The sequence below is a fragment of the Saimiri boliviensis genome, chromosome 4 (genome assembly GCF_048565385.1).
Source record: "Saimiri boliviensis isolate mSaiBol1 chromosome 4, mSaiBol1.pri, whole genome shotgun sequence".
Taxonomy (NCBI): domain Eukaryota; kingdom Metazoa; phylum Chordata; class Mammalia; order Primates; family Cebidae; genus Saimiri; species Saimiri boliviensis.
In genome coordinates, this window is record NC_133452.1 from 9,208,863 (window position 1) to 9,228,442 (window position 19,580).

General features: G+C 49.3%; 1 protein-coding gene across 4 annotated transcripts in view; it reads left to right on the top strand.

Annotated features, from left to right (window-relative positions):
• The window catches only part of PRKN (parkin RBR E3 ubiquitin protein ligase), a 1,400,491-nt gene that overhangs the window by 1,372,052 nt on the left and 8,859 nt on the right, over positions 1-19,580 (top strand). For all 4 annotated transcript variants that reach the window (XM_074397175.1, XM_003933783.4, XM_074397176.1 and 1 more), the window contains one exon: positions 14,259-14,376. In XM_074397175.1, coding sequence (XP_074253276.1) covers positions 14,259-14,376 — 118 coding nt within the window. The remainder of the gene's footprint in view (positions 1-14,258; positions 14,377-19,580) is intronic.

Below are 19,580 nucleotides of genomic sequence, written 5' to 3' on the forward strand. Positions count from 1 at the left end.
CCCCGGCAGGGGTCTCTCAGGGGTGCTCTCGCAGCACCTTCAAGAAGAGAAGGAAGCAGGGTTGGGCAGAGCAGAGTCCAGCTGCAGCGCGGCTGCCACAGAAGGCTGAGGGGAGCCAGAGGTAGGAGGCTAGAGGTGGGTCCTTCGTAGCCACCTTCCACCCCCGGGCGTGAGCTGCCCAGCCTCCACGATGGGATGCTGGGACCTCAATACCCAGGTGGGTGGGGCTGGGAGTGCAGCAGAGCACCCCCTAAAAGGGCCAAACCAGAGACATGCCAGGCGCCAGGAGTGCGGCCAGGGAATACAGAGGAAGGGACGGGCTTGAGGTAGGATCCACAGAACTCGGCCGTGGGTTAGAAGTCAGGGTGAGACGTGACTGGTGGATGTTGATGCAGGAATGTCCAGCTGGGCGCCCTGGTGACGCTGCTGGCTGGAAGAGGAGACAGAAACCGACAGGTCGTTCAGGGAGACGCGCGTTCATTGTGGGCATCTCAGCAGGGGGGTTCGGTGGGCAAAGGGAAATGGACCACCTCAGAGGGAAATCGAGGCTGGAGCCTGCGATCAAGATGTGAGATTCACAATCCCCCCCGAACGGCCCCTTGCCCGTGCTCCCCCCCGCCCCCCGCACCGCTTCAGAGCTGCAGTCGGGGCGAGGCTGGGAGGTGCTCCTCCCTCAGCGGAGGACAGCAGTGGGTCCGGGGACCCAAGATCTTTTGCTACATTTAGCCCCAGATCTCCCTGCAGAACCGTCTCCCAGCCCTGACTGTCTTCACACACAAGCGCAGTCCCAGAATTGGGAGGCGGGTGTCCTTTATCGTTCCCGGAGCTCCAGATCCCCCGGGACTTGGGAGTGTATTTTCTGAAGCGCTTGCTGGTTTAAGTAAAGCAGGTTTTGATGCCACTGCTCTTGAGTCCGTGACCCTGGACCCGCCGCCTAAGTGGACGTGCAGATGGGATGGAATGGCTGCGACAGAGCTCCATGAAAGCCAGCGTGTCCTTCGGGCTCGGCCTTGTGCTGTGAAACGCTGAGTCGACGGCAGGACGGCCCCGGCCGCTCTGCAGTGCGTTTCCGCGGCACTCTGGTGCGCGAAGGTTCGCTGTGGGGCAGCAGAAATGGCCCCTGGCAGGTCGCCAAAGGCCCGGTTCGATTTCCTCCTGTTCCAGGCCGGTTGCTCAAAGGCTCACAGCCTTTTCGTCGCCTGCCACACAGGGCCAGTAAGATCTACCGAGTTATAAATAATGAAGTGAGCATGTGTTTAGCCATGTGTAAGCTGCAAAGTATTACAAAATGTTGAAACTTTAGGGTTTGGGTTCTTAAGGCTGAAAGCTAAAAATGCCAGGCACTGTGGAGAGCAGAAATGAAAGATAAGATTGATTGGGATGGAAAGACAAGTGAAGGCACGCTTGCATGATCACACGCGCTGGCACCGCTCGCCTGCCCTCGGAGGCAGATCCTGGCCATGCAGACCCGAGGCTGGGCCTCTCCATGGGCACTCCTGTGCTGCAGAACCCTTCTTCCCTTCTGCGACTGTCAGTCACTCCAGCACAGCAGAGCTCGGAGCCCCTGCAGCGCACTTCCCTGGGCGTCAGCTTCCAGCCGGGGGCTTCCTCCCTCTGCAGGTCCACTGAGCTCTGTCATCTGTGGGGCCATGGCTTGCGGGTCCCCTGAGCTCTCTCATCTGTGGGGTCACGGCCTGCAGGTCCCCTGAGCTCTCTCATCTGTGGGGTCATGGCCTGCGGGTCCCCTGAGCTCTTACCTCTGCCCAGCCACAGTCCAGCCTCCACCAGATCCTTGCCTGCCCGACACACAGGACCCTTCCCTGAAAATGGTGCTGTCCCAAAGGCTTTTGGATTCCAGAGGGCTTTTAGGATCCCAGCAGAGTTGGTAAAAAGGTCTGAATGTAAATTCCAAACCTGATTTTACAAGTCTATACCCTGTGCTCTAGACTCCATAACCAAGCTGCTAGAACAAGTTTGCAATGTGGAAAATATTTTTATAGAAACTTGTTATCACAGCTACACACCACATACACACAACACACATACATCACACACACCACACACATAAACATAACACACATACATAACACCATATACTTACACACACATCACACACACACCACACATACATCACACACACCACACACAAAAACATAACACATACATAACACCACATACTTACACACACAACACACATATGTCACACACACCACACACATAAACATAAGACACATAACACCACATACTTACACACACATCACACACACACCACACATATATCACACACACCACACACATAAACATAACACATACATAACACCACATACACACACATCACACACACACCACACACATAAACATAACACACATAACACCACATACATAACACCACATACTTAATGCACATATCACACACACACCACACATATATCACACACACCACACATACATCACACACAGCACACATACATCACACACACCACACACATAAACATAACACACATACATAACACTACATACATAACACACACACAACACATGTCACACATACCACACACATAAACATCACACATACACATCACACACAAATAACACATCAGACATACCACACATACATAACATGCACACCATGCGTTACACATACCACACACATGCACTGCACCCCCGTCATGCACACCACACACGTGCACACCATACGTTACACACACCACACACATGCACTACATATGCCACACTCACATAACACACCACACATGCTACACATACCGCATACACATATACACAACATACATACCCACAGAACACACACACAAACATAACACTGCACGCACCCCGCATACCTTGCGGGGCATTTGGATCTCCGCAAAGGAAAGCGCCCCTGGCAATTCTCTGCACCCCACTCAGCATCAGGAGGGAAGCAGCTGCAGTGCGCCTCTGATGCACCAGATGGCACTAAACCCTTAAGGAAAATGCTGGATTTTGCAAGAAAAAAAAATAAAATGATGGGGGAAAAGGGAGTGGCCACTTTGAAAGGCACTCCAGCCACACCTGCACAGTGGCCAAGCCCACAATGGGCAGGAGGGAGGACTGTGTCCTCAGAAGCAGCATTTCTGAGAGGTGTGCAGATTTGAAAAGCTAAGAGCTGGATCCTGGCCCCCATAAATCCTTCATTAAAAGTGGGGCTGGCAGGGGAGACAAAATATTGTCACTCCACAGGAAAGCATGTTGGCCATGGGTGAGGAAAATGGTTCGCCTGCTCCACAGTTACCCCACGCAAGCACAGAGGCAGAGCCCGTGGAAACTCATCACCCCTGCAAAGCACAGAGGCGTAGCACATTTAACTCAGCACCCCTGCAAACTCAGAGGCGTAGCACATTTAACTCAGCACCCCTGCAAACTCAGAGGCGTAGCACATTTAACTCAGCACCCCTGCAAACTCAGAGGCGTAGCACATTTAACTCAGCACCCCTGCAAACTCAGAGGCATAGCACATTTAAACTCAGCACCCCTGTAAGCACAGAGACACAGCCCATGTAGGCTCAGCACTGTTGTTCTCCAGGGTTGCATTTACCTTCTTTCAGCAAGGACCAGATGTTCCCACCCTTGTCTGTGAGGAATCCAAGACAAGCACAGGGGGCTTAGCGTGAAACAGATCTGGCCTCCAACATGAGTTTCAGCCTAGCTGTGATGGGTCATTTTCTGTGTCAGTGTGGCTGGGCTGCATCGCCCAGTTGTTGGATCCAGCGCTAGTCAAGGTGTCGCTGTGAAGGTATTTTTGTAGAGGTCGTTAACATCTAGAGTCAGTTAACTTTGAGGTTAAGGAGAGGACCCTCCATAACGTGGGTGGGCCTCACCCAGTTCGTGGAAGGCCTGATGAGCAGAGACTGCGGTGCTCCCGCCAGCAGTCCCACACTTTGGGAGGCCAAGGTGGAAGGGTCACTTGAAGCTAAGAATTCGAGACCAGCCTGGGCAACAAAGTGAGACCCTGTTTCTACAAAAAAATATTTTTTAAAGATTAGCAGAGCACAGAAGCGTGTGCCGCTTGTAGTCCCAGCTGCTCAGGAGGCTGAGGCGGGAGGATTGCTGAGCGCAGGATTTGAAGCCTGCAGTGAACTGTGATCTTTCCATTGCACTCCAGTATAAAAAAAAAAAAAAAAAAAAAAAGTGGGGGGCGGGATCTCTCTGTCTTTGTTGACCGAAGGGTATGCAGTTCTCTTTAGGTCTGCAGGCTAGTGACATCAGCATCACCTAGGAATTTGTTAAGTGGCCCGTTCTTGAGCCCAATCCCAGACCTACAGATTCAGACCCAGAGGGGCCGTGGGGAAGACGCAGCCATGTGTGGGTTAGCACGTGCTTCCGGTGCTGCTGTTTTGTGAGCCACCGTTCCCCTACCAGGGAAGCTCCACAAGGCAGGGACTGTTGGCTTGCTATTTGTCTGTCATCTCTCTTTTTACTGGGATGTATCCCCAGTGTCCAGGACAGTGCCTGGCACATCTTAGACACCCAACAAACGTTTCTCGAATGAAAATATTTCTGCATTCACTCTAGCAAAAATAATAGTCGGCTTTGTGCCAGAGTAACTACACTTTGCACAAAAGACAGGCTCTGTTGTCTGCTTTCGCTTCTTCTTCCATCCTGTTAGTGACGATTCCACATTCAGATTCCCACCGATGTTGATAATTTTGGTCACTGCTGACCCAAGCCAACCATGAACTAGAGAACACCATTACCAAAAATATAAATGGGCTTCTTTTCTAGCTCAAGTGTAGATTTTTCCCATATGTCAACTTGTAACAATAGTGGAACACAAAGCACTTTTAAAATGACTGATAAATGGTAACTATTAATAATCCTGCACTTAATATTTATGTTGCTCCATTCCCCCCTCCCCCCTTTTTTTTGAGATGGAGTTTAGCTCTTGTTACCCAGGCTGGAGTGCAATGGCGCGATCTCGGCTCACCTCAACCTCCGCCTCCTGGGTTCAGACAATTCTCCTGCCTCAGTCTCCTGAGTAGCTGGGATTACAGGCACGTGCCACCATGCCCAGCTAATTTTTTGTATTTTTAGTAGAGACGGGGTTTCACCATGTTTACCAGGATGGTCTCGATCTCTTGACCTTGTGATCCACCCGCCTTCCCCTCCCAAAGTGCTGGGATTACAGGCTTGAGCCATCGTGCCCGGCCCCCATTTCCCCCTTTAATCTCAAAATAGATTGATAGATATTTACTTCACTTCCCCTTCAGGAAGCAGTTGAGGCCGCCATGAGGCACGACTCTGTGAGATCTCATCTGTGGCACGTGGTACACATTCCACTCAGAGCAGAAATCACCACTGTTAGAATCATTGTCAAAAATGCCCTTCTGGGCCGGGCATAGTGCTGTCATCCCAGCACTTTGGGAGGCCAAGGCGGGTGGATCACCTGAAGTCAAGAGTTCAAGACCAGCCTGGCCATGTTGAAATCTCATGTCTACTAAAAATACAAAAATTACCCACATGTGGTGGTGCACTCCTGTAGTCCCAGCTACTCAGGAGGCTAAGTCATGAGAATTGCTTGAACCCAGGAGGCAGAGCTTGTAGTGAGCGGAGATTGCATCACTGCCCTCCAGCCTAGGCGACAGAGCCAGACTCTGTCTCAAAACACATAAAAGAAAAAGCCCTTCTGAATTGCATTCTAAAGCATGGCATGGGGAGCTTGGAGGTTAGTGGAGAGAGTGTAGCCTTGTATTACCCATAGCCCTTGACTAGACACCCCATTAAATCCCAACACTCTGATGATTTAAAAATATATATATAACCAAATACATTTAAATATATACGGCCGGGCGTGGTGGCTCACTCCTGTAATCCCAACACTTTGGGAGGCCAAGGCGGGCGGATCACCTGAGGTCAGGAGTTCAAGACCAGCCTGACCAATATGGAGAAACCTCCTCTCTACTAAAAATACAAAATTAGCCAGGCGTTGTTGCAGGCTCCTGTAACCCCAGCTACTTGGGAGGCTGAGGCAGGAGGATCACTTGAACCCGGGAGGCTGAGGTTGCGGTGAGCCGAGATCACGCCATTGCACTCCACCCTGGGCAACAAGAGCGAAACTCCGTCTCAAAATAGATAAATATATAAACACACATACACACACACACACCACACACACACACACACACACACACACACATACATATATACATATTCTCCAAAAAGAGATGGTAATAAAACAACGTGAAAACAACAAATCACGTTTTGGTGACACCCTTCTCCAAGCGGTAGCATTGATAAGCTCAAGGTCGCTGAAAGGTGGTGCCGTTTTCTTTCTCACCAGCAGGCGGCAGTGCTCAACCGGCCCACCCGCTTGACTGCGAGCAGGGCAGGCTGCTGCCCGTGTCTGTGAGAAGGGAGGCGAGCCTTGATGAGAAAGCTGAAATGTAAAAGCTGCCATTCACCCGAAAGCATTCATAGCTGAATTAAGCCAACTGTGTTTTCATGATTAACGGCAATCTGCTCTTTTTTGGAAAATCGGCTTCAATTGACTTTTAGGATTAGAATATACTTGTCTGACTATTGGCTACACAGGTGCCACGAGTTTACCTTAAAGCAGGAAAGATACATATGCAGCCCCTCAAGTTATTCTAGCTTCAGTATATATCAACGTGTCTCCTGGACGCTAATTCAGTTTTGTTTTGTTTTTTTGAGATGGAGTCTTGCTCTGTCGCCCAGGCTGGAGTGCAGTAGTGTGATCTTTGCTCACTGCAACCTTTGCCCCCTGGGTTCAAGCAATTCTCCTGCCTCAGCCTCCCGAGTAGATGCAACTACAGGTACCCGCCATCATGCCCGGCTAATTTTTTTTTTTTTAAGTACAGACAGGGTTTCACCCTTTTAACCAGGATGGTCTCAGTCTCCTGATCTTGTGATCCACCTGCCTTGCCCTCCCAAAGTGCTGGGATTACAGTCGTGAGCTACCATGCCCAGCCTAATTCAGCTTTTAAAACCTATACAAGTACATTTTTATTTAACTGTGGAGTTTCTTTTGTTTGTTTATAGAGACAGGGTCTCATTATATTGCCCAGTCTAGTCTTGAACTCCCAGACTCAAGTGATCCCCCTGCCTCGGCCTCCCATTCTTGCGTTTCTAAGGAAGAGTTAAGGCCGATCCAGGCCTTCAGTGGGCTTTTCCGTGTATACAAACTCCCATAGTCTCATATTCCTAACTCTTTAGAGATGATCGTGATTATTACAATAACAAAATAATAATGTCGGTGATCATAGAAGACACACAGTTAGTTTCAGGACACACCAGGCTCTGTGCTAAGCTGTTTGTGTGTTGATCTCACTCGCAATGACCCTTGTGAGGTTATTCCTCTTGAGCTACAGATGGACAGTCATGACAGTAATTGACCTTTCTAAGGGAATTTTGATTCTCTCTCTCTCTCGCTCTCTCTCCATGTATATATACACACATTCAGAATCCCATCTATGTTGATAATTTTGGTCACTGCTGAGCTAAGCCAACCATATATGTCTATGTGTGTGTGTGTATATGTATATGTGTGTATATATAGAGATCTATAGATGAAATATATCTCCTATAATATGAAATATTTATAATATACTTATATATAGCTATATACTTATATATAGATCTCTATAATATATATATTTCATGTATCTATATATGAAATTGCTATTTTCAGCCATGAAGTATGTCAGGAGAGAGACTTGTCCTGTTCTACCCCCACCTCCACCACACATGTGCACACACATGCATGCAATTCCTCCTGCCATGGGTGAGCAGTAGACAGGCACAGAGTTCTGCAATTACCTAACTGTTACACTGCCCTGTGAGAGCCACACTTTACTGCAGAATCAGACGGTGATGCTGAATCACAACAAAACCTTCCCCTTCTGGCAACACACTAAGCAGGCTTTGCTTTCAAGCTTGATGACTAAGGTGGGAACAGAGGGTCAGTTACCCGGCTCACCTGGTTATTCTTCAGGCCCAAAGGGAGACTTGCTCTCCAGAGGATGAATGGTTCCCATACTGCCCCTCGAAACCCCTTGCGGCATTTTTAAGGGATCTAATTTCCATACCCCGCCACAGACATACTGAGTCCAAGTCTCCAGGGTCTGAACGCAAGCCTTGGCATCCTTTTTAGACTCTTTTTGGTGATCCTGAACCTGCGGGCACGCAGCCAATGCTTGAGATCATTCCAGAAGGATTTAAACATTAGCATGATGACACTCATGAAGGAAACAAAGCAAAGATGTGCTCATCCTGGTAGAAATCCCCTCCAGGGCTGGGCGTGGTGGATCACGCCTGTAATCCCAGCACTTTGGGAGGCCGAGGGGGCGGATCACCTGAGGTCAGGAGTTCAAAACCAGCCTGACCAACAGGGTGAAACCCTATCTCTAAAAAAAGAAAGAAAAAAAAAGAAATCCCCTCTCAGAAGTGGCAAAGGTCTAACCCAGTGGCCTGGGCACTGCCCACTCCCAGGATGTCCTTGAGTCGCTCCCCAGGGTCATGGGGCTGGCAGCAGTCACTGGGTCTGGGACTCTCCTCCCTCCCCGTGGATCCTCTGGACCAGGATAGGAAGCACAGGGATAGCTGTGATGCTGAGAAGGGCAGGGACTGCAGGGGCCTTCTTGATGGCCTGTCCCACGTGTTCGGTGCAGTGGGACAGTTGGAGACAATGAGAACAAAGAAAGGACATGAGGTTTGGCAGCTGGGGCCTCCTGGTGTCCTTCTCGAGAGCACTTTCAGCAGGTTGGGGAAGGGAGAGCTGGGGGGCAGCGTGATGGCCCAGGGCAGAAGAGCAGGTGGGCAGCTGGGAGCGGAGTTGCAGTGCTGGTGCTGGGGAGGTGGGCCGCTGCAGCAAGGTGCGGGCTGGGCAGCTTCTCCCACTGCCTTTACCACAAGCTGGGTGGTGGTGGTGGTGGTTTTTGTTGTTTTGAGAGAGTCTTGCTCTGTCACTCAAGCTGGAGTACAGTGGCACGAGCTCAGCTCACTGCAACCTCTGCCTTCCCGGTTCAAGTGATTCTCATGCCTCAGGCTCCCAAGTAGCGGGGACTACAGGTGCGTGCCACCACACGCAGCTAATATAGATATTTTATTAGAGACAGGGTTTCACTATGTTGCCCAGGCTGATCTCAAACTCCCGACCACTTGCACTGACCTCCCAGAGTGCTGGGATTACAGGCATGAACCACCGAATCTGGCCACAAGCTGTTCGAAAACTGCTCTCTCAGAAGTCCCCGGGGACCTTCATGTCTCCATGACAGCATCTTAGCCTTAGTCCCTTAGACCTCTTTGTAGCATGTGACTTGATAATGAAAGGAAGAAATCATGGCTGCAGGTGCCTGGGGTATGAACCCAGGCAGCTCAGGCCTCCGAATCTGAATTGGCTGCTTGAAGGCCAGGTGACCTGGGTCTTACTTAGTTTCCTGAGAGTATGATTTCTCCAGCTGAAATAGTTAATGACAAAGTCCATCCTTCAGGGATGTCACAGTTACTACATTCCGTGATGTGGGCAGAGCCCCTGCCACACAGTGCCCTTCCTCATGTAACAGAAGCATCCTTACTTTTCTTCTTCGAAGCCTTCCCCTGCTGGGCACTGGGATCCTGGACCTGCCCACCAGCCCTCCCTCTGACACCCTGCAGTTCTGTGTTCCCTGGTTCAGAGGTCTGAGTCATGGAATTAATGGATAATTAAACAGCACATGTAGTGTTTGAGGAACAGAATGCCATGTCATTCATCAGGAAAGAAACACTGAAATTTGACTTCTAAGTTAGGTAACAGAACTGCTTCATGTCCTATGGGGAAATAAAACCATAACCTTTAAGCACATATTGTCTACCAGGAAAAAAAAAAAAAAAGGCACACCTTATCAGTTTTCTACACCTTAACCCCAACTCTCCAATCAAGGCTATGATCTGCCTGGGCCCTTGTCAGTCCCAGGTGGTCAGAGTGAACGCCACCCCCACAGCAAGAGAAAGTTGGTAGCTGTCCTGCTGGCTTGTGAGAAACTCTCCTAGCTTGGTACTGTTAAAAGAAAACTTCAGACATATTAAATTTATCAGACTTTAATTGAATTTAAAAAAAAATTCACGAATTGGGCAGCGTCCAGAATCACAGCAGATTCAGAAAGACTCCAAGGGTCCCTCGTGGTCAGAACAAACTTATGGACAAAAAGGGAAGTGAGGTACAGAAAGCGGAAGTGAAGTACAGAAACCGGAAGTGGGGTACAGAAACCGGAAGTGAGGTACAGAAAGCCATCTTGATTACAGGATGGCAAAGGCCTTTTCTGAATAGTTTGAGCTCTCAGCAGTGTATGAGCGGCTGAAGCAGGGCTGCTGGGATTGGCCAAGACCCAGCTATTGTTACAGGCGCACTCTCCTAAGTTGGGCTTTCACTCCTGTCTGCTTATTAAGTTAGACACACTCCTAATTTGGGTTTTCAATCTTGGCTACATTTATCCACAAGGACTCAAATAGAGAAGTATGGAGTCCTTCTTAGCCCAGACTCAGTTCGCTTTCACAGTACTAAATACCATTTTGCGCTATCGGGATTTTTTTTTTTCTAGGGTTTGGGGTATTTTCTCCTCCCCAGGCTTTCTCCCCTGTCTCTGACCTTCAGTGTGGGCATCTCCGTGAGGGGGTCCTTGACTCCTTGGCTCACCTGTGCCGCAGCTCCTCAGCAGCTCCGGGTGTCCTGTTGGGTGGACCTGGCCGTCCCTCTCAACCCACACGGCTGCCCGCAGCTTGCAGGAACCCAAGCTCAGCCAGGAAGCCTCAGCCTCAGGCTCCAGATCCTAATCGGCCCCTAGGACCAGTGACAGAGGTTTCAATATTTCCAGTCTCGAAGAAGCTGCACATTCAATGAACCCTGGTTAATTGTAACAGTCTCTTATTCCATTTTCATGGCCTTTATTTATTTATTTAAACATAACAAACATATTTATTTTATACTCTGTGTGGGGTTTTTTAAATAGAGTCTCACTCCATCACTGGGGCTGGTGTGCAGTGGCAAAATCTCAGCTCACTGCAACCTCTGCCTCCCAGCTTGGAATATGTCTGCCTCAGCCTCCCAAGTAGCTGGGACTAAAGGTGCACACCACCACACCTGACTAATTACTGTATTTTTAGCAGAGACAGGGTTTCCCCATGTTGGCCAGGCTGGTCTCGAACCTCTGACCTCAAGTGAACCGCCCACCTCAGCCTCCCAAAGTGCTGGTATTGCAGGTGTGAGCCACCACACCTGGCCAGTACTTTGTATCTGGCCATTCCAATGTTGACAACCTTGGCTGGTTAGATTCTATAGTTTCTGTAATCCTGTGACTTTTGTTCATGTAGCTAGTTTTAGCCTGTTAACTTTTTTATTGTGATCCCAGTTTTCTTAGAATTTTATTTGTGTAATTTCTTTGAGATTTGGTTTTTTAAAGCACTTTTCTCCACAGAAGACTCTTTTGCTTTAGCCTGGTTCCTGGGTATACTGCCAATTTGGTAATATTTCAAATTAATGAGGGCTTTTAAAGCTAATGATATAGGATGAATTCTTTTCACCAACCCTGTATCTGAGGCTTGATGATTAGGAATGTTCAGAAAAATGTTTTCCAAACCTGCCACGTCACAGAAAGCAGCCTGAGACCAGCACATATCTGTCAATTCTCTCTTCTGGGCAGGCTTCCTCCCCAGCTTCCTCATCGTCCTCAGGAGTCCGGGTCCTCTGTGTGTAGTGAAACCGGGTTCTACCTCCCACCCTGCTCCAGTCCGAGGCTTTGTCTCCTGCCTGTGCCCTTAGGGCCTGGGAAGATCCAGATGGTGGGCAGCCGGGACTAAGAAGATAGCCCCACAGCAAACGCCCGGCTCCTTCCTCCCGAACCAGGAGGATTTACTCTGTCTTTTAGGATTTCCTTTACCTTCCCACCCTGTCGGCCATGCATTTGAAGAGACCTTTTTTTTTTTCCATATATGATCCAGCATTTTTAGGTGCATGGACCTGGGAGAAATTGTCCTCCACATGCGGTATGTTGCTAAAAAATGGCATTTTGAGGCCAGGCGCGGTGGCTCAAGCCTGTAATCCCAGCACTTTGGGAGGCCAAGGTGGGTGGATCACAAGGTCAAGAGATCGAGACCATCCTGGTCAACATGGTGAAACCCTGTCTCTACTAAAAATACAAAAAATTAGCTGGGCATGGTGGCACGTGCCTGTAATCCCAGCTACTCAGGAGGTTGAGGCAGGAGAATTGCCTGAACCCAGGAGGTGGAGGTTGCGGTGAGCCGAGATCGTGCCATTGCACTCCAGCCTGGGTAACAAGAGCGAAACTCCATCTCAAAAAAAAATGGCATTTTGAAATTATTTTCTAGTAAGTAAAATCATATTTTTCTCCAATCTGTATGACTTAGCAACTTGCCGCCATTAATTGTAACCGATGCTACAGAGCTACAGACTCCTAGACCTGAAAAAGAAAAGCGTGAAACAAGAGGTGGAGGTGGGGTGGGGGGGGTGCACGTGGGTGGGGGTGGGGGCATTTGCTCCGTATCACTGAGGGCTAGGATCACACTTGACTCTGTGGTGACTGGAAGATGAATCGTGAAGACACATACCTAGTTACCAAATTGTGAAATGGCCTTCACTAACCACAGCGTCCTCACTAGACCTCTGCCCTGAGTGGATCTTAGGATGTCACAGAGCCTAAGGAAGCATTCAGTGACCCACTGCTGCTTCCTGGCAGTTCAACTGACTCTACGCTGTTCTAAGAAAGTATTCACAAATCACGTGACGCCCTCGCAGTTATCAGAGGATGTTTCCTTTGTGCCTATGTTGGCTCATTAACAGAAATGAAATTGGCTTCACCCACCGACCAGCCCTAGGCAGATCTTGTCTGTGGTGATCCCATCACTGTCAGGGATGCACCCACGTGCCCCGCCCATTTCATGGGGTCCTATTTTGGACCTATTTTGGGTGACCGAAAGTTTAGTGCCTTCCTGGGCTGTGTCATTCATTCATTCACTCAGCTAAAAGGTACTGAGTGCCTGCTGTGTGCCAGATGCTATGTCAGAAACTGGAGATAGGAGAATGACTCAAACGTGATCTGGGCCCTAGAAGAATTCACTTTACACCGAAATAAAAGAAACACGAACACAAATTCGCATAGAAACTATTAAATCCAGCGAAGTTATTTTCCTCATAATACTTCATGCACAAAGACTCAAAAACTTTAACATTTCACAAAGGTTTAGAATTCAAAAGTGAAATGACGAAGGTTGGATTTGTGTTTTCGATGATGCTGCATCTTACCTAAGGATAATCAGTGAATGGCTGGTCCTTAAGGTCACAGATTCTGAGCACAGCCAGCCCAGGACCTCTTGCATCCTCTCCCACCAGAAAACCTGCTTATACATAATGGTGCAGGCACCACCCAGCTCTCGTGACATGATTAATGTCAGTGAACGTGTTCAAGAGCTTGCCACACTGGAGTCATTCTGAGACTTTGAAGAAATTAACTCATAGAATCCTCCATACGTCCAATGCACAAGGCATTCTTCATCTAAGAGTTGAGGACTGTCAGAGAGCTTAGGGAATGTTTCCGGAGTCACACCCCTGGGTGGAGCTGAGGTTTGAACCAGGCAGCTGGCTCCGGGGCCACAGTCTTCACCTTCACCTGTCAGCAGCTCCCACTGCCCTCTCTGGCACATCGATTTCATTTCCTGTTCTTGCTCCTGTCCCTTCTGTGACAACGTTTGGAGTCCTCCATTTGCCAGGTGCAGGGAAGAATAATAAGGTGTAGAGCAAAGTTTAAAATCAGTAATTCCGGAGTCAGCTGATGTTCCTACTCACCAGCTTTGGGCCGTGTTTCCACCCATCTAATCTTCAATGTGAAATAAAAACTAGATACGTCCCACCTGAGGAAGTGTCTGATGAGGAGTGTGTGTGAGCGCTGATCACCTTGCCTGCACTGTTATTTATCAGGTGTAATAAATAACACCTGATAGGTGTTATTTATTACAATCATGCAAAACCACAGTATAGAGGAGCTCGCAGTACGGAGCTGAACAGTGTTTTCCCCGCTCCTACACACACGCCACATGCCAGGGACAGCGTCCCCATCTGCCCAGTAGCTGTCCAGCGTTTGTCAAATGTGTTGGCACTTAGGCTTCTTGCCCTAAGGCACTCCTGTCAACAATTTCCTGTACCAGCCTACAGGAAACCTAAACTCCAACCCCAGTAATAGAGAGCTGAGATTAAATGCCTTTCTTCTTTGTTTACCCAGGCCTACAGAGTGGATGAAAGAGCCGCAGAGCAGGCTCGTTGGGAAGAAGCCTCCAAAGAAACCATCAAGAAAACCACCAAGCCCTGTCCCCGCTGCCATGTACCAGTCGAAAAAAATGGTGAGTCTGTGCTGAGTCGAGAATGAGGATGTTGCGGGCTCTTTGGGGAAAATCGTTAACAGTCAGAGATTCCAGGATTAAATGAGATGCTGTCTGAAGGTGCCTGGTATGTAGGGTAAGCCCTCGATAAATGTTACCCGTTATCATTATTACTATTGTTGTTTTTGTTACACAAATATATTTAATGAGTGAGTAGTTCCACCGCTATGTGAGGCAGACAGTTAGCATTTATGTGGTTGGAAAGGGAATAAATATAGAAACTAGAACCGAGATATGGAATGTGGTTGAGGATAAGTGCAGTGGGGAGGCAGCTGTCATTTTTCCGTCCTCCCTGGTGACCTTCCCCAGCGCTGATGCTGCACTGTATGACCATATTGTCTGCCAACTCTCAGTCTATAGCCTTCCTCAGCTTGGCAACGTTATTCAGAATTAAACTCTCATGTATATTTAAAGATCCCTGTGGCCTGACCCTGATGACTCACAGTGGCCAGTGGGGGACTTCCTGCTGTCTATGCTGGACATGTGAGGCCAAAGCCATCACAACCAGTGCTCAGGGAGCCCTTTCTAAATGTGATGCACTTGTGTGTGTGCAAAGCAGACTCAGCGGCACCATCACAGATGAGCAATGACACGAAGCCAGGTGCAGCTTCTCCCAGCTTCTCCTCAATGAGCATCAGCTACACCCTGGCTGGCAGGTTGCCCAGAGGTGGCTTGCGGGAGGGAAGTCCAGCCATCCCAGGATGGACACTCAAGCCTTTCTCTTTTCAGTTACGTCCTTCGGGAAGTCTTCCTTAACACAAGAGTGTGCTTGACATGTCCCAGAGCCGCAGGTGCAGGCTTAGCTCAGTCCAAGTCCTTAGTGCTGGATTAGTGGCTTCATGCGGAGAAAATAAAGAATTCACCCAGCGCATCCTTATTACTCCGTGGCATGCAGCAATGTTCCTAGAAAATGTGGGGATTGGCATGCACCTATAAACAGCAGAAGGCATCAATGAGTTCAAAGGAAAGACCTTCCCTAGGCTCCACCACCGCTCACTGATGAGAAGGTTGCACTGGGAACTGAGAGGGAAAGAACTCAGAAGGGCCCTTCCCAGGAGAAGATGTGCAAAGGTTTGGGAGAAATGGACCCAGTGTGTCACTGACAAGGTTTTAAAGCACAGAGATTAGACAGTCTTGCTCTGTCGCCAGGCTGGAATGCAACGGTGTAATCTCAGCTCCCTGTATCCTCTGCCTCCCGAGTTCAAGCGATTCTTCTGCCTCAGCTTCCCAAGTAGCTGGGACTGCAGGTGTATACCAACATTCCCAGCTAATTTTTTTTTTTTTTTTTTTTTTTTTTGAGACAAAGTCTCACTCTGTCACCAGGCATCAGGCTACAGTGCAGTGGCGCGATCTTGACTCACTGCAACCTTGGCCTCCCAGGTTCAAGCAATTCTCCTGCCTCAGCCTCCTGAGTAGCTGGAACTACAGGTGCGTGCCGCCATGCCCAGCTATTTTTTTTGTATTTTAGTAGAGACAGGGTTTCACCATGTTGGCCAGGATGGTCTTGATCTCTTGACCTCATGATCTGTCCACCTCAGCCTCCCAAAGTGCTGGGATTACAGGCATGAGTCACCGCGCCTGGCCTAATTTTTGTATTTTTTAGTAGATACAGGGTTTCACTGTATGTTGGCCAGGCTGATCTTGAACTCCTGATCTCAGGTGGTCTGTGCGCCTTGGCCTCCCAAAGTGCTGGGATTACAGATGTGAGCCACCATGCCCGGACTTAATTTTTTGTTGGTTTGGTTTGGTTTTTTAATAATAATTCTCAGGATTGGTGAGGACATAAGTTAGCGTCACTTGCCTGGAAACCACTTTGGTAATACATGTATAAAGACCCTGTAATCCATCTCTGAAAATCTATCCCAAAGAAATAACCTGAAATATGTAATATACAAACACATCCACACCCCCACACACATTTTGGGAAAAAAGGTGCCAACTGCAGCATTATTTACATTGGGTACACTGAAAGTCATCTAAGTGTCTAATGACCTAGTATGAGAAGATGGGTTTATGTCGTGACAAACCCGTGGTATAGCAACACACATCCCCACAGTGCAGTGTCACCAGAGTTAAGACTCCGCCACAGGCCAGGTGCGGTGGCTCAAGCCTGTAATCCCAGCACTTTGGGAGGCCGAGACGGGTGGATCACGAGGTCGAGAGATCGAGACCATCCTGGTCAACATGGTGAAACCCCGTCTCTACTAAAAAAAATACAAAAAATTAGCTGGGCATGGTGGCACGTGCCTGTAATCCCAGCTACTCAGGAGGCTGAGGCAGGAGAATTGCCTGAACCCAGGAGGCGGAGGTTGCGGTGAGCCGAGATCGCGCCATTGCACTCCAGCCTGGGTAACAAGAGCGAAACTCCGTCTCAAAAAAAAAAAGAAAAAAAGACTCCGCCACAGACTGTGGCTGTGTGAGAGCCAGTTTCCTCATTCACAAGGTGGGTTTCAGTGGGACTTCCTTACAGGCTGGGCAGGAGGAGTGAAAGAGACAGTGTATCAAACGCACCCCGTGAGACGTGCACTGGTCTGTGTGGATGAGAAAGTCATGAAAGCAGTGGGGAAAGGTTTACATCCGTCCTAGTGAGAAATCAGAATATCAAAGCAAGTGGCAGCAAAGGCTGTCGGTTTTGCAATAAATGTATGTATAGGAAAAAAACAGAGTCAGAAGAAAAAGACTGGAAACAAGATGTTACCATTGTCATAGTCAGTAGCTCTGGGCATAATAGCGTTAAAGATGACTTTATTTTGTGTGTGTGCTTTTCTGTAATAAACATGGGTGATGTATAACCTTAGCAAAACAGTTAGTAAGAATCAGCCAGGTCTCTGTCTGCAGATGGGGAGGGTAAGGGGCTCCTTAAACACCCACTTCCAACAGGCGTCACAGGCAGGGCAGGCAGAGAATTTACTCAGCAGGTCTGGGGTCCATCTCTTAGTGGCCTCCTCGTTAGCCAGGCTCTGGTGGTGGCAGTTTGCAAGATAAGAAACGGTCAGCAAGTCTGGGTGTGGTGGTTCATGCCTGTAGTCCCAATTGGGTGGCAAAGGAGGGTGGATCACCTGAGGTCAGGAGTTCAAGACCAGCCTGACCAACATGATGAAACCTTGTCTCCACTAAAAATACAAAAATTAGCCGGGCAAGCTGGTGTGTGCCTGTAAGCACAGGCTAAGCCCTGGCACTTTTCCCTACTTGGGAAGCTGAGGCAGGAAAATCACTTGAACCCAGGAGGCAGAATTTGCAGTGAGCTAAGATCATGCCACTGCACTCCAACCTGAGCAACAGAGCAAGACTCTTGTCTCAAAAGAAAAAAAAAAAAAAAAAGGAAATGCTCAGCGAGCCTGGACCTGTTGCATTTTGTGTCACATAACACACAGCCCAGTCCTGTGGCCTTAAATACTATCCGTGTGCAGATGGCTCCCACATCTACATCCCACACTCGCCCCTGGGATTCTGGCTCAAACAGTCAGCTGCTTCTTTCGTGTCTCCACTGATTATTCAATAGACAGCTCAAATTTCACAAAGCAGAACGCTAGCTGTTCCTAGAAACCCTTTTCCTCTAGGGCACGCACTCCCAGCCAGCAGCACTGCCCAGTTCCTCAGGCCCTAAGCGAAAGCTTCTCCTTCCTTCCACCCCGTTCCTCGCCCTGCATTCAGTCCTCAGTCACCACGGCCTTCTTCCCCGTGCTCTGATGCAGCATCTGCCCACCTCTGTCTCCACGTCCCCAGCCAGTGCCCACCTTGCCCACCTCCTCTTCCAAGCACAGCCTCCCAAAGGGGCTCTCGCCTCTCCTCTCAGACATTGACGATCCATCTCTATGTAGATGCCTAGACTTCTCAAAGGCCAGGTCAGTCCTGCCCTTCTCCCCCAGGGGTCCCCCCTCCCTGGGCATTGTAAGAACACACATCCCGCTCCCACTCCCACCGTCCTCCCCAGGACGCTTCTGCACCGTCACTGCCCACGACCGGCTCCTTCCTGTCCTTCAGATCTTAGCCCAGCTGACCTTTTCTCAGTGAGACTGCCCCTTACCCCCCTGCCCTCCTGTGAGGGGCACTGTCAGCATCATCCGACCCCTAGAGGGGGAAGCGCTGCCATTCCCTCTACAGGGGGCCTGTCTGTGGATGGCCTTGAACCCTCTGGGCAATCACCTCTGCAAAGAGAATTCATTCTGGGTCCCTCTCCTTCCCCGGGTAGCTCATTTCCATGACTGTTGATTGGGGGTGGTCATAATGCCCAACCCACTAACCAAATTCAGTACCACTTGCTGAGAGCTACCGCAGCCCCACCCGAGCTTCCAGGCGCCAGCAGAGGCCTCTCAAGCTGTGCCTGAGCTGGGCTTCTGCTCTGCCCAGCCTGCCTTCCTCCCTTTCCATCTCAGAATCTGCTTCCCCCTTCACCCAACGAGTCACAGCCACCTGTTTAAGAATCATTTCATAACACCGCCTCCTTCCCAGATCATTGCTTAATTTATTTAGATGTCTCTTGTCTGTTGCCCCATTAGAACATAAGCCAAAGAGATCAGGGACCCTGATTGTCTAGGCCCCAATCCTAGAAGAATGCCTGGACAATAAATATTTGTTGAATTAAAACTTAGCTTGTAGGCTGGGCACAGTGACTCATGCCTGTACTTCCAGCACTTTGGGAGGCCAAGGCAGGTGGATCATTGGAGGTCAGGAGTTTAAGACCAGCCTGGCCAACATGGTGAAACCCTGTCTCTAGTAAAAAGACAAAAAATTAGCTGGGTGTGGTGGTGGGCACCTGTGATCCCAGCTACTCGGGAGGCTGAGACACAACGATCGTTTGAACCCAGGAGGCGGAGGTTGCAGTGAGCCGAGATCACGCCAATACATTCTGGCCTAGACCACAGAGTGAGACTCCGCCTCAAAAAAATATACAACAAAAACTTAGCTTGTAAACAGTTTAAAGACAGACACATAAACAGATCTTTTTAATAAAATAACATAGAGGAAGCGAGCTATCACAGCAGACAGACCCGGAGGAGGAGGCTTCCTGGAAGAGATGTTACCAATCAAGAACTGAAGAATGTACAGACATCAGCCAGGCAGGCAGGAGCAGGAGGAGGCGTCCTAGGCCCCAGGACTGCAGGAGGAGAGGCGCGGGCATGAGCCCCCAGCGTGTGGAGGCAGCTCCCGCCCCCTCAATGCTG